At 46.3% G+C, this 15,388-nt stretch overlaps 1 protein-coding gene across 1 annotated transcript in view; it reads right to left on the bottom strand.

Annotated features, from left to right (window-relative positions):
* Window positions 1-3,084: 3,084 nt before the first annotated feature.
* Window positions 3,085-15,388, bottom strand: part of IFT46 (intraflagellar transport 46) — a 19,339-nt gene continuing 7,035 nt past the window's right edge. The window contains exons 4-12 of the mRNA XM_059416143.1: window positions 13,304-13,431; window positions 9,962-10,036; window positions 9,722-9,815; window positions 8,718-8,846; window positions 6,795-6,916; window positions 6,395-6,461; window positions 4,376-4,436; window positions 4,028-4,113; window positions 3,085-3,554 (exon numbers count right to left, since the gene is read on the bottom strand). Of these exons, the coding sequence (XP_059272126.1) occupies window positions 3,459-3,554; window positions 4,028-4,113; window positions 4,376-4,436; window positions 6,395-6,461; window positions 6,795-6,916; window positions 8,718-8,846; window positions 9,722-9,815; window positions 9,962-10,036; window positions 13,304-13,431 (858 nt within the window). The 3' untranslated portion in view covers window positions 3,085-3,458. The remainder of the gene's footprint in view (window positions 3,555-4,027; window positions 4,114-4,375; window positions 4,437-6,394; window positions 6,462-6,794; window positions 6,917-8,717; window positions 8,847-9,721; window positions 9,816-9,961; window positions 10,037-13,303; window positions 13,432-15,388) is intronic.

Below are 15,388 nucleotides of genomic sequence, written 5' to 3'. Positions count from 1 at the left end.
GGAGCCTGCTTCCCTTTCTCTCTTTCTCTCTGCCTACTTGTGATCTCTGTCAAATAAAACAGTAAATAAAATCTTTTAAAAAAATTATCCTTGGGGCGCCTGGGTGGCTCAGTGGGTTAAGCCGCTGCCTTCGGCTCGGGTCATGATCTCAGGGTCCTGGGATCGAGTCCCGCATCGGGCTCTCTGCTCAGCGGGGAGCCTGCTTCCTTCTCTCTCTCTCTCTCTGCCTGCCTCTCCGTCTGCTTGTGATTTCTCTCTGTCAAATAGATAAATAAAAAAATTAAAAAAAAATTATCCTTACATCGTCATTGTATAGGGTTAAAGGAAGGAGTGAAGATATAAATATGATGTTCAATGTTTGTTTATTTTGAAGTGTTGAGAGCCTACCATCAGCAGAGAAGGAGGAGGACACTTCCGGCTGGGGAAATAGCCAGCATAGAAGTTTGGTTAGAAGGGGGACTTCCTGAATCCCCGGTAGAGCCTGGCAAACAGATTGGTTTTTCAGTTTGCCTTGAGGGATTATGGAAAATGATGATCTACAGGTAGGGAGAAAGTGGCCAAATGCAGTCTTCAGAGGCCCAGTTGAAAATTTATACTTAGTAATATAATTACTACATATGACATTTTGGGGCACTTAATCTTTCTCATAATTTTACCCACGGGACGAACCTCACAGTTAGTGTTTATTGTAACTGTTTCCTAGCTAGGTTAACTGAGGTATGGAAGTTACTGGCTTTTTTCTAGGGCCACAGAGCAAGGAGCCAATGGGGAGGAAGGACAGGCGTTGAGGCGGAGAGAGGTGCGCAGGCAAGCCGTGTCTGGGTCGGTCGCTGGACGGTGGTGCTGGAACAGGGAGGTAAGCTAAGGCTGCGGCATAACAGTGCCTTTGGCAGGAAGTACCCTTGATCTGTGTGACTTGCAGATTCTGCCTTTGTGAATCCACTTTCTCACTGAATGTGTTTACTATCCCAAATCAGTACTGGCAGTGTTTTCAGTTATTTGCAGACATGCTCAGAGCAGTGAAAAATTTGTCACCCGACACCTAGCTTCCCTGCTGAGGCTAAAAAGGGGGACATTCTGGCTCCTGGTTTCAGCTCTCCTACTGTAAACACGTTCTATGTATTTGCTACATTTTCTGATCGCTGGTGATTCAGTGCACTAGAATGACCCCTAAGTGCTGACGTGGTGGCCAGCACTCCTACGTGTTGTGTGTCAGGTAAACTTCAGTACAGCACGATTCAGAGGGCTGGTGGTTCTGAGTTCAGTGAATCCGTGGTTGCTTGATGAACATGATGTGACCAGGGGCTCATAGAAACCTAACCTTGCATTTCCCCGAGGAGCAACGGTTCAGTGTTTGCTGGTTGGGTATTTGCTGTGACTGGGAAGAACAGAACCACTGTGCATAATGGGGCTCCTGGCGGCCTCGGTCCGTAGAGCCTGTGACCCCTCATCTCGGGGTTGTGAGTTCAAACCCCACATTGGGCGTGGAGCCTGGTTAAAACAAAACAAAACACAACTACTGTGGATAACGAGAATCAATGGTATTTATTAGTGCTAACTCTCGGCTCTAGCAAAGAAAGCGGTCTGAGTGTTTGCTGAGAAAGGAATGGAGAATTTGAGCTCCTGTCGTGCATTGCTGGACTTCTCCCCTAGGAGTTAAATGTCCCAGGGTGTGTCACAGTGAGGCCTGAGCCCAGATGTTCCGGCTCCTCAGACTGAAGCATGATAGGACCCTCACGCCTGGTGGAAGAGTCTGTGGGAAACAGTCTCCTCCCATCTCTGTGTTTACTGTGCATAGATTAGGCTGACAGGGTAGCACTGTAATGTAATTCTCCCTTCCAATCACTTCTTGCCCCCACATCCATCCTTGGTTCCTTTACCCCTTTGGCTGCAACAGTCAAACCTGTTGCCACTCAGCCCCATGCCCTCCCTTCCATTCTGTTTTCTGCTGCTGGGCTTTCCAGATCCCCTTGCCACCTGTTGATTTCTGCCAGTGGGAGGCGCCAGCAGGCTATGAGAAGGTGGGAGACAGGAAGCAGCAGCCATTACTCACAGTTGCCATGGTAGTGGGGCGAAGGTGTGCGGACTTTAGTGCCTCGCTGTGGCACCCCCTCAGCCACTCAAGACCACTGCAGCACCCCTTCTGCCCCGGCACCTGCAGCAGATACCTCCCCTTGCGCCTCTCCTTCCTGCAGTCCACCTTCCCGTCTCCCTTTTGCTCTGTCAGCCCTTCCAACGCTTTGTGACCAGATTTAACACATTTAACACCCCATGGTCGAATAACTAGCATGGGGGCACCTGGGTGGCTCAGTGGGTTAAGCCTCTGCCTTCAGCCTGCGTCATGATCTCAGGGTCCAGGGATCAAGCCCTGCATAGGGCTCTCTGCTCAGCAGGGAGCCTGCTTCCACCTCTGTCCACCTGCCTCTCTGCCTACTTGTGCTCTCTCTCCCTGTCAAATAAATAAATAAAATCTTAAAAAAAAAAAAAAAACAGAATAACTAGCATGGGGGTGCCTGTGTGGCACAGTCGGTTAAGTGTCCGATTCTTGATTTCAGCTCAGGTCATGATCTCAGGGTCAGGAGACTGGGCTCCATGCTAGGTGTGGGGCGTACATCAGATTATCTCTCTCTCTCTCTGCCCCTCCCCACCCTCTAAAAGAGAAAAGAAAAGGAAGGGAAGGGAGAAGGAAGGGAAGGGAAGAGAAGGGAATGGAAGGGAGAGGAGAAGGGAGGGAGGGAGTGAAGAAGGAAGGAAGGATGAACTAGCATGATTTCTGACTTCCTGACTGGAGCATGGCTGGTGTAGCCTCCAAATTATTTCCTGAATCGCCCCGTCTCTACTTCCACCACTACTTCCTCCCTCATCCGGGGCACAATCACCCGGATGGTGCACCAGCTCAGGTCTGGAGCTCGACAGTTAGGGAAACTTGTAAGGCGGCAGCAGTAACTGGTGAGAGACCCCAGGAAAATCAGTTCCGGGAGAACTTGATTCACTTAATGCCATTATTGGGCCCGATCCTTATCTCGGCTTGCATAAGAATCAGTCTGTCTTGTCTCTTTCATACTATAGAACAGCACAACAACCTGAAAGATAGAGCATTTTATTTGTGAAATATTTGTCAATAACATTAAGAATGGAAGAAAATAATTCTGTCGCTGTCTCAAAAAGAACATCTTTGAAGCTTTCCTCCCAACCTGAGCACCCAGAATCCCAGACATTCCAGTCCTATTCTTCTAACTCAAGTCCCCACAGTGGTGTAGATGCGTATTCCCATGGGAAGAAAGCCGGAAACAGGCAGAAGCCATTTAAAGAAGCCGCACAGTACGTTCTGGCAGAGGGGGCAGCAGACTTCAGTATCAGGCTGTGGTGCAGGCACGGTTGCCACGAGGCTGATGACTGTCCCTCCTCAGCCAGGGCAGCAGTGCCAGCTCAGCCTTGGAGCAGAGACCCAGCGTGTCTCAGCTGAAGGTTAATGTCTCTGCATCTCCAGCTTGGGAAGCGGAGTTGGATGGAGGAGTGTACGCTTTCTTGCCTTCAGCGAGAGCTTTAAAATGCTGTGAGGAGACAGGAGAGGGTACCTGGAGTATTTGGCATGCTAGCGGCTATATTTGAGCAACAACTAACCTCTTGACAACCCGTTCAGCTCCAGTATTTTCCCACTTCAACTTTGAGAACAATTCCTTGGTGTTGTCTTTGAAAAACAGCTAGGAATTTGCCCCATCTCCTTCAGAGATGAACCCCTTTTTTCCTTCTGCCCTGCATCCATTCATTAAGCCCTGTGGTTCTCCCACAGGAGGGAGTGTCCCTGCGGGACCCTCACAGGCCTGGTCACTCCAAAGGCCCACAGCTCTTATGCTTCCCTGCCTGTGCAAGTCCCACCCTTCCTGCTTGCTGTTCTTTGAATGACGGGGAAGGGTGAGTTACCAGAAACGTCCTTCCTTGTCCAAGGACAAATCCCAGCGGGCTGGGAAGAGTGGAGACTGGAGTGCTCCTCATTACAGCAGAAAACACTCTATGCTCATCTTACCTGTGAGTTCTTGAATTCTGAGTAGAGGGAGAAGAGCAAGTGCAGGGACTGAATCCGACTCTTGTAGACAGGAATGTCTAGGATGGCTGAAATCAAGAGCTTGTGTGAGCAGAACCAAACACAACTGGGCATTAATGTTTAGGAAAGCCATGCCCCTCCCAGATGGGATGCGTCACTGTGACTCTGGGGGCATAAGCCCAAATACACCTTCAGGGCTGCCAAACAGCAAACTGGCTTGGAGTGTGGGGTGTAACTCAAGATACTATCTTCCCAGAGCAAATGAGCTTTTTCAAAAGCCCACGATGTATTAGTCCAGAGACGCGGACAAGAAGGGACGGAAGAGCTTACCACAGATCATGTCGATGTACTCTGCCAGGCTGCAGTCAATCTCTGCCGTGGGCAGGCTCACCTAGAAGTCAACATGGGGCGGACCAGAGTCCGAAGGCTGAAGTTTCAGTGGGGCCAGCATCTCTGTCTTTCTCTCTCTCTTTTTTGTTTTTTTTCCAAAGATTTTATTTATTTGTGAGAGAGAGTGAGAGAGAGAGAGAGAGAGAGCTCACACACAAGCAGAGGGAGCAGCAGGCAGAGGGAGAAGCAGACTTCCTGCTGAGTAGGAAGCCCAATGAGGGGCTCCATCCCAGGATCCTGGGATCATGACCTGAGCACAAGGCAGATACTTAACTGATGAGCAACCCAAGGGTCCCTTTCTCTTTCTCTCTGAAGGAAGAGAGCTCCTAGCATAAGGTGTGTCATGGGCTGAATTGGGTTTCCCCCAAATTCATATATTGAAGTTTGAGTGCCTAGTACCTCAGAATATGACTATATTAGAGACATACAGTCTTAGAAGAGATAGTTTTTTTAGAAGATTTTATTTATTTACCTATTTGTTAGAGAGAGTGAGCGAGCACAAGTAGGGGGAGCAGCAGGCAGAGGGAGAAGCAGGCTCCCTGGTGAGCAGGGAGTCAGATGAGGGACTCGATCCCAGGTTCCCAGGATCATTACCTCAGCCGAAGGCAAATGCTTAAACCACTGAGCCACCCAGGCGTCCCATCAGTTTCTTTTGCTTGATATTGAAGAACTCTTTGCTTGGACGGTAATCACTTCATATGTATATATATATTTAAATAATTTTTTTTAGTCTATCACTCTTTTGTTTGCTTAACAGTAACTACTGGTACTTAGAACTCTATTTTTGAATCTAAATTGTCACATTTTTCCCACTATGACTTTTAACTTTCTTTCTAAAAAAATTTTTTTTCTTTATTTACTTGAGAGAGCAAGCAAGAGAGAGAGGAAGAGAGAGAGCGAGCAAATGAGAAGGGGGACGGGCAGAGGAAAAGGGAGAAGCAGGTTTCCCGCTAAGCAGGGAGCCTAATGCAGGACTCAATCCCAGGACCCTGGGATCATGACCTGAGCTGAAGGTAGATGCTTAACTGACTGAGCCACCCAGCCACTCTGACTTTTAATATTCTTTTTTTTTTAAAGATTTTATTTATTTATTTGTAAGAGAGAGAGAGTGAGAGCGAGCACAGGCAGACAGAGTGGAAGGCAGAGTCAGAGGGAGAAGCAGGCTCCCTGCGGAGCAAGGAGCCCGATGTGGGACTCGATCCCAAGACGCTGGGATCATGACCTGAGCCGAAGGCAGCTGCTTAACCAACTGAGCCACCCAGGCGTCCCTAATATTCTTAAAAGCAAGAGAAATATGACACAAAATAGGATGATTAGATTTAGACAGCACACAAAATAGGCAGGTTGGTCTGGGCTGTTAGAAATCAGGACAGTGATTACGTTGGGAGGCGGAAGCATGAATGAGTGATGTTCTGTGTTTTGATCTGATGAGTTCGTTACACAAAGCTGTTCGGCTGCTGAAAATTAACGTGTGTGTGTCTCTGAGTGTGAATTATATTACAATTAAAAAGCAAATGATAATAAAAATACAGGAAAAGGGGCACCTGACTGGCTTAGTCAGTAGAGTATGCAACTCTTGATCTCAGGGTTTGAGCCCCACGTTGGGTATAGAGATTATTTAAAAATAAAATCTAAAAAAAAGAAAAACTTAAAGGGCACCTGGGTGGCTCAGTTGGTTAAGTGTTGGACTCTTCATTTTAGCTCAGGTCGTGGTCTCAGGGTCATGGGATCGAGCCCCGCATCAGGCTTCGCACTCAGTGGGGAATCTGCTTCTTTCCCTCTCCCTCTGCCCCTTCTCACGCTTTTGTGCTGGTGTTCACACACACTCTCTCAAGTAAATATAAATAAATAAGTAAGTAAATAAATACTTAAAGTTGGTCAATTAAAAAAACTTAAAAATAATACAGGGCCTTCAAGTAAATGACACACTTTTTTTTAGCTCCTGCTCCCTCCACTTACCTTGCCCAAAAGCTCTTCAAACTCTGGGGACCATTCCTGCATCAGCGTGTCAATATCAGGCATGGGCCTACATGGATAGAGGTAAGTATGAGCAAGAAACGTGGACCAATGACATCAGCAACCTCTGGGTCAGGAGATTGTGGGATGAAGGGAGGTGGTCAGTCTGAGAACACAGACTGGGCCGACGTATCCAGGGTCTGGGGGTCTGGAAAAATGGCTAAGGAATACCAGATAAATCACAATCTTAATGTCTGCAATTTCAGCCAGTAGCTGTCAAGATTGACAGGACCTCAGGTTAACCCAGTATGTGCTCTGCCTGTGGGCCTTCGTCTCAGAAGCAATGTGTCTGCGGGTGGTGAAGGTTTCCAGGGGTTACTGTGGGGAGGGTAGTACTTATTACCTGGTATAGTGCACGGTCGCAGGGGGCTTAGAACGGTGTAACTCCGAGATGCTCTCAATCCATGTGTCAATGGCTTTGGGATTCTTCTCTGCATCTTCTAGGCTCTTTACTTTCATATGTTGCTATAAAAATAAGGGGAAACCCTGGCTGATGGGATTAAAGTAACTCTCTTATTATTTTTTTTTTTTTTTAGATCTTATTTGTCAGAGAGAGAGAGAGAGAGAGAGAGTGCACACAACCAGGGAAGCGGCAGGCAGAGGCGGAGGAAGAAGTAGGCTCCCCAGGCATCCCAGTAGCTCTCTTATTTTAACGGGATGGCTCATCATTGCTGCTGTGTCATATACAGCAGGTAGCTGATGAACGGGGAAGCGGGACGGCAGCCAATGGAGATGAGAGGAAACTCTGCTGAATTTTCTGGAGCCATGCAAAGGGGGCAGCTCAACAGGATAGGACTGACCACACTGAGATGGTATTTCACACCACTAGGATGGCTGGAATAAACAAGACAGGCAGTGACAAATGTTGGTGAAACTGCCACTCTCGTTCGTTGCTGGTGGGATTGTAAAATGGTTCAGCTGCTTTGGAAAACAGTGTGGCGGTTCCTCAAAGTGTTAAGCAGTTAGCAGGCAGCCCAGCAATCCCTCTCCTACACACATACCCAAGAGAAATAACAATATATGCCCAAGCAAAAACTTGTATGTACACACAAGCTCACAGCAGCGTGGTAGTAAAAGTGGGAACAATTAGAGAACGGATAGCCACATTGTGATATGTCCACACAATGGAATATGAGTGAGCCATAAAGTAAGGAGTGAAATATGATTTTACTTATATGGGGAAATCTTAAAAAAAATTGAATAAACAAAAAGCAGAATCAGACCTACAAATACAGGGAACGAACTGATGTTTGCCGAGGGTAGGGAGTAGAAGGGATAGGCAAAACAGGTGAAGGGGAGTAAGAGATACAGGCCTCCAGTTATGGAGTGAGTCACAGGAGTAGAAGGCACGGCCTAAGGGCTACAGCCGGTAGTACTGTAATAGCGCTGTGTGGTGGCAGCCGGTAGCTACGCTTGTGGTGAGCACAGCGCAGGGTACAAACTTGTCCAGTCACTGTGTTGTACACCTGGAACCACCGTAACACTGTATGTCAGCTGTACTCAAATAGAAAAAGGAAGGAACTGAAGTACTTAGCAGGGTCTAGGAGGAGTGGGGAATGAGGAGCGACTACTAATGAGATTTCTTTCTGGAATAATGAAAATGTTCATAAGTTAGACAGCAGTGATAATTTTTTTTTTTTAAAGATTTTATTTAATTTATTTGTCAGAGAGAGAGAGAGCAAGAGCGAGCACAGGCAGAGTGGCAGGCAGAGTCAGAGGGAGAAGCAGGCTCCCTGCGGAGCAAGGAGCCCGATTTGGGACTCGATCCCAGGACGCTGGGATCATGACCTGAGCCGAAGGCAGCTGCTTAACCAACTGAGTCACCCAGGCGTCCCAGACAGCAGTGATAATTTGTACAGCTCTGTGAACACACTAAAAATTACTGAATTGTACAATCTAGAAGGGCAAACTTCATTATAAGTAAATTATATCTCAGTGAACAGTTTTTAAAAAAAATAGGGTTGGCCACGGGACGCCTGGGTGGCTCAGTTGGTTAAGCAGCTGCCTACAGCTCAGGTCATGATCCCAGGGTCCTGGGATCGAGTCCCCCATCGGGCTCCTTGCTCAGCAGGGAGCCTGCTTCTCCCTCTGCCTCTGCCTGCCTCTTTGTCTGCCTGTGCTTGCTTGCTCTCTCTCCCTCTGTCTCTGACAAATAAATAAAATCTTAAAAAAATATATATATATATGGTTGGCCTGAAACCACAGCCATCCCTTTTGATGGGCAGTAAGTCAAGTGCACAGATACCAGCCTGGGCCATTATCTTACTGTGACGTTGTGCTGTTTGGAATTCTCAGTTAACCAGAGCGAGAGCACTGTGGGGTCTGACTGCTTTGTAGAAGGCTCGTCCAATACCAACAGGCCAAGGTTGTCAGGCTTTCCATCAGGACGTGGGACCTAGTTAAGAGAAAGGAAGAGACAGAAAAAAATGGGAGGGGGCACATAAAAAGGTCAGACCTGTTGTTTCCAATAAGTCAAAGAGGAAGACCTCTTCCCACTCATCGTTAATTACTGGTATTAAAAGGCATGCTTGGGGCGCCTGGGTGGCTCAGTGGGTTAAGCTGCTGCCTTCGGCTCAGGTCATGATCTCAGGGTCCTGGGATCGAGTCCCGCATCGGGCTCTCTGCTCAGCAGGGAGCCTGCTTCCCTCTCTCTCTCTCTGCCTGCCTCTCCATCTACTTGTGATTTCTCTCTGTCAAATAAATAAATAAAATCGTAAAAAAAAAAAAAAGCAGTTAAAAAAAAAAAAAGGCATGCTTGTCTGTCAGGCAGTACTAAAGCACTATCTACAAAAAAAACACATGATCTGGGGCGCCTGGGTGGCTCAGTGGGTTAAAGCCTCTGCCTTCGGCTCAGGTCGTGATCCCAGGGTCCTGGGATCGAGCCCCACATCGGGCTCTCTGCTCAGCAGGGAGTCTGCTTCCTCCTCTCCCTCTGCCTGCTTCTCTGCCTGCTTGTGATCTCTGTCTGTCAAATAAATAAATAAAATCTTAAACAAAACAAAACAAAAAGACACATGATCTACAGTGCCTTAAATGTAAAGCTACTAATTAGGAGGTAAATGAATGACAAGTTTTTAATATATAATGATTCAATCAAGTATTACCTAAATAGCAATGAGTAGAATTAGGAGAACCAGATTGAGAACTCCAATGAAACGAAGAACACATATAAAGGTAACCAATGCTAGCCAAGGGAATTAGTTGGACTGTTAACAGTAATAGGCCAGAAGAAACACCTAAGAGGTCATTTTTAGGATGTGCCAACTGTACCTTTAAGAATGCGTCAATATCTCCAACAGCAGGGATAAAATCAGGAATGAAAGGTTTCAGTTTGTGGTCCAGGTCAATCAACTGAGGTGTGTACCTAAGGAGACATCGCCAAGGGAAGGTAGAGAAAGTCAGAGAAGTGGACTTTACTGCTCAGGCTGAAAAAATCTAGGAAGAATGGGCTTGTTACAGACCAGTGGTAGGAAAGGGGTGGGGGTCACGGGAGGAAGGCCTCGTGCTCACCTGCTGATATACTGGAAGAGTTCCTTAATCTCCGCGGAGACTGGCAAATGCTCATAATCTGCAGGATCATAGGCCCTGGAGAAAGGAAAGTGCGCTGCAAGGAGGCCAGAGGCAGATGTGGCCGAGCCCAGGTTCAGGATCAGTCAGTGCAGCCCCCGCTGCCCAACTTTGACCACAGACCCTGTGACTCTGAACCTGCTTTGGGGCCCACCGACATCTGCCTTTCCTGTGTGGTTGGTAAGGCAACTTTAAAGATTTTTTTTTTTTTTTTTTAATTTGACAGAGAGAGAGAGAGAGTGCGCGAGAGAAGGAATACAAGTAGGAGGAGTGGGAGAGGGAGAAACAGGGTTCCAGGGAGCAGGGAGCCCAATGTGGGGCTCCATCCCAGGGCCCTGAGATCATGACCTGAGCTGAAGACAGAGGCTCAACCCACTGAGCCACCCAGGTGCCCTTAGGCACCCCAAGATTTTAATTTCTGACATGAAAATAGTTTGCCTCAAGAGAAATAAGAATTTTTACAAAGATTTTTTAACAGCGGTATTTATAAAAGTAAAAAATTAGAAACAACATATCCAATACTTAAAAGATGGTTAGGTAGGGGCGCCTGGGTGGCTCAGTGGGTTAAGCCGCTGCCTTCGGCTCGGGTCATGATCTCAGGGTCCTGGGATCGAGTCCCGCATCGGGCTCTCTGCTCAGCAGGGAGCCTGCTTCCTCCTCTCTCTCTCTCTGCCTGCCTCTCTGCCTACTTGTGATCTCTCTCTGTCAAATAAATTAAAAAAAAAAAAAAAAGATGGTTAGGTATATTAAGTTGAATACTGTATAGTTATTATTATTTTTAACTTTTAAGTAAGCTCTACACCCAACATGAGGCTTGAACTCACAACCCAGAGGTTAAGAGTCACACACTACTGATGAGCCAGCCAGGAGTCCCAGTTACTGTATGCTTATTAAAGAGTACTTATATTGATACAGGAAATGTATGCAGTAAAAAAAAACAGTAGAACACATTAATTATAACAATTATTATTTTTTAAGATTTTATTTATTTGACAGAGGAAGAGAGGGAATATAAGCAGGGGGAGTGGGAGAAGGAGAAGCAGGCCTCCCATTGAGCAGAGAGCTCAATGCGGACTCCATCCCAGGACGCTGGGATCATGACCTGAGCCGAAAGCAGACGCTTGACTGGGCCACCCAAGCGCCCTAATTATAATTAAGTGAAGTGTAATGAACATTGGCTAAGTACATAAGTGACTTGAAAGTTATTTAAAAAGTCCTTCTGGGGAGAGTAGCTTAAAAAATTAAATATATTATTGATATGAAGTTTCCATTTCCCCAGATTATAATTTATGAAAGCAGGATATGATCATGAAGTAAATTGGGAAGCATGAAAAGTCAGTCTGGAATTAAACCTTTGTCTCATTAACTAGTGTCTACCTGCAGGTGAATAATCCACAGGGAACTTATCTTTATTAAACTATGTCATAAGTGATATGTACAGATGATATAAAGTAAAAGGAACAAATGTATATAGTGAAAAATCATGGCTCACTTCCACACTTGTCCCCTTGTCACCAAGTTCCTCCCCCAAAGTAATCACTATTATTAGTCTCTAATGTTTCCTAAAGATAGTCTCTGTAATATCTGTCTTATACACATGGTAGCACAGCATAAACATTCTTTATATCTTTCTATTTTTGTTTTTATTTTATGTGTTCTTTTATTATTATTATTATTTATTTATTTGACAGGCAGAGATCACAAGTAGGCAGAGAGGCAGGCAGAGACAGAGGAGGAAGCAGGCCCCCCGCTCAGCAGAGAGCCCAGGACCCTGGGATCACGACCTGAGCTGAAGATGCTCAACCATCTGAGCCATTCGGGTGCCCCTCTTTATACCCTTTTACAATTTAACACTCTCTCTTGGATATTGTGCTTTACAGTGCAGAGAGTGCGGTCTTTTATTTTTTAATGGCCATTTTTAAATGGAATCCTACTCAAAGGCTACACCAACGTCACTTTGTTTAACCAGTAATGGTATTTGAAATGAATGGGCTTTAGAATCCAATCTGATTAAAACTTCTAGGGGTGGGGCACCTGGGTGGCTCAGTGGGTTAAGCCTCTGCTTTCGGCTCAGGTCATGATCCCAGGGTCCTAGGATCGAGTCCCGCATTGGGCTCTCTGCTCGGCAGGGAGCCTGCTTCCTCCTCTCTCTCTGCCTGCCTCTCTGCCTCTCTGTACCACTCTCTGTCAAATAAATAAATAAAAATCTTAAAAATAAAAAATAAAAAACAACTAGGGGTGGGTCATGATTCATCTAGCACAAGGGCTGGACAGGGTAAGGAGATTTTTTCAAAGATTTTGTTTATTTATTTATTTGACAGAGTGACAATGAGAGAGGGAACACAAGCAGGGGGAGTGGGCAACAGAAAAGCAGGCCTCCTGCTGAGCAGGGAGCCCGATGTGGGACTCGAACTCAGGACCCTGGGATCATGAACTGAGCTGAAGGCAGATGCCCAATGACTGAGCGCCCTAAGGAGATATTTTTAAAAGATTTATTTATTTATTTATTTATTTATTTGTTAGCGAGATAGTGAGAGAGAGCATGAGCAGGGAGGAGAGGGAGAAGTAGGGAGCCTGACTCGGGGCTCAGTCCCAGGGTCCTGGGATCATGACCTAGGCCAAAGGCTGATGCTTAACTGACTGAGCCACCCAGGCATCCCGGAGATTTTTTTTTTAAGATTTTATTTTATTTATTTGAGAGAAAGAGAGAACGTGAGTGGGGGTGGGAAGGCTCTCAGTCCCAGGACCCCAGGATTATGACCTAAGATGAAGGCAGATGCTTAACTGACTGAGCCACCAAGGCACCTGGGTAAGATTTTTTTTTTTACCAAAGCATCACCAGGGACATCTGCCTCCATGTGGGGTACCAGAAGCACTTACTCTCCACTCTCTCAAAAGGTGCTGAGCCTAAGCAGAAATGCTTCTGTGCATGTGTGTTTTCCTTGCTAAACAGAATTGCTTGGATATGTATATAAATTTTATTTTCCCTTTCCCAAAATAAGAGCTCCCTGAAGGCAGGGACCACCTTTTAGATTTATTCAGCAAATCCTCATGAACCCCCCGAGCCCACAAATATTTCAGATAATACAAGTGACATGACAGAACTCAGTGAGGCAGTGTAGCCAGGAAAGAAGGAAAATTCATTCTGTTGGTTTCTGAGACATGTGAAAATCCTAAGTAAGGGAGATCAAAAGAGATGCTAGAATTTTACTCCCAACTCATCTCCTCCCAGGCCAGTGTCTTCCTCCCTGGCTTGGGGGTCCTCAGCCAGGGGGCTTTCCTCACCCTTCCAGAGGGGCCCCGTGCTCTTCGTCATCGTCATCTTCATCAGAATCCGTCTCAGATGAGTCATCATCATCATCATCATTTTCACTGAAGGCCCGCTGAGGTGTCAGCTGCGAGGTCTTCTTCTCCTGAGATGGGGCAGGGCAGGCATGGAAGGTGCCACATGAAGAGAAGCTTAGTGTACCTATGCCCGTCCCCCCCCCCCTCCCCGCAGCTACTCCCACAGCTACCCTCCCATCTGGCACCACTTTCTGGTGAAAGAGAAACGTGCTCCCCAGAAAGGCTGCAAGCACTTTCGTCTACTCCTGCTTAGCTACAAACTGGGTCCTCACTTTATTTTTTTCTTTCTTTCTTTCTTTTTTAAGATTTAATTTATTTACTTGTCAGAGAAAGAGCACAAGCAGGGAGACAGGCAGAGGGAGAGGGAGAAGCAGATTCCTCCACTGAGCAGGGAGCCCGATGTGGGACTTGATCCCAGGACTCTGGGATCATGACCTCAGGCTCGGGTAGCTTAACCAATTGAGCACCCCCTCCACCCCGGCATTCCGGTCCTCACTTTCTTAACCAACTGAGCCACCCAGGCGTCCCCCGGTCCTCACTTTCTATAACCATATTCTATTTTTCTCCTTGAGGCTTTGTTATAAATTTTCTCCAATAATTTTATCCAATAATTGTCCATTCTGTCTATTACTTAGGAGTAACTTGTCCAGTCAGCTTCAACTCTAAAAGTTAGGGGATTTTGCAGTAGAGGAAGGCACCTGGGATGAGTTATTTGGAAGGAGATAGGGGAACATGAAGTTGGAAGACAACTTCACACTCACAAGGATCACAGGAAATCTAGCATTTAATTTGCAAGACGGCCCAGGGTTAGCTGCTTATAACTCTCAGAATAAGATGCATAACGAGCCCTGTGCCTGAATTCTGACCAGCAGTTCCAGGACCTGGGAGTCTTCTACTCCATTCAGTATACTTCTCTTCGGTGGGGAGCCGCCCTGGCCGTATTTCCCTTCCCTGCCCCATCAGTTAAATGCAGTGACTACATGTTCTATTTCAAGATAAGAGACTCTTCCATTCTTGGCATTACTTCCTACTTTCCTGACCTTTCTGGGTCTCTAAGTACCATCCTATCCTCTCAAGTGTATGAGAAGTCTGGTTCGGGGACTTGCAGGGGCTTTTGGGACAGGGTCCATGTCTTTGCCTCTGTGGCCTGCCCTTACTTAGGACCTGAAGAATAGCCAACTGGCCCCCTTTGTAAGTAGTTTTGTTTTTTTCAATATAAGTAGGTTTTGAGGGGCCGCTGGGTGGACTTTTGGTCTTGGGGTTGTGAGTTCAATCCCCTCTTTGGGTGTAGGGTTTACCTAAAAATAAATAAGTAAACAAAAGATTAAAAAAATAAAAGTAGGTTTTGAAAGCTTGATTTCCATATACCATATGACTTATACTGACGTTAGCAGACGTTTGGTTCTAGTTTTAAAAATTATTTAATGTTTCAAAAATGTGACATATTACAGGACATCAGAAATGCTTTTGGTCACATGTTCTTCTAAGCATAACACAGATTTATTATACATGGATAAAAATATATTTTAACTAATCTGTAATATGTGTGTGACAAAAAGTTACACAATTTATTTGGTGACTATGACTTACTGGTATACCTTGATAAGAATCTCTTAATGTGTTCCTTTTTTTTTCCCTAAAGAGGAAGAGTGGGGAGGAGCATGGGGAGAGGGAGAGAAAGAATCTTAAGCAGACTCCATGCCCAGTGCTGGACCCAGAGCAGGGCGGGTGGCGGTGGCCGGGGTTCCGATCTCACACCCTGAGATTATGACCTGAGCCAAAATCAAGAGTCTGATGCTTAACCAACTAAGCCACCCAGGTGCCCCAAATTGCTCTTTCTCAATTCAAAATCTTGGGGCGCCTGGGTGGCTCAGTGGATTAAGCCACTGCTTTCGGCTCAGGTCATGATCTCAGGGTCCTGAGATTGAGTCCCGGGTCGGGCTCTCTGCTCAGCAGGGAGCCTGCTTCCCTCTCTCTCTCTGCCTGCCTCTCTGCCTACTTGTGATCTCTCTCTGTCAGATAAAT

This window comes from Mustela nigripes, chromosome 1 (assembly GCF_022355385.1).
Source record: "Mustela nigripes isolate SB6536 chromosome 1, MUSNIG.SB6536, whole genome shotgun sequence".
Classification (NCBI taxonomy): Eukaryota; Metazoa; Chordata; class Mammalia; order Carnivora; family Mustelidae; genus Mustela; species Mustela nigripes.
This window is presented reverse-complemented; position numbering and strand designations above follow the sequence as displayed.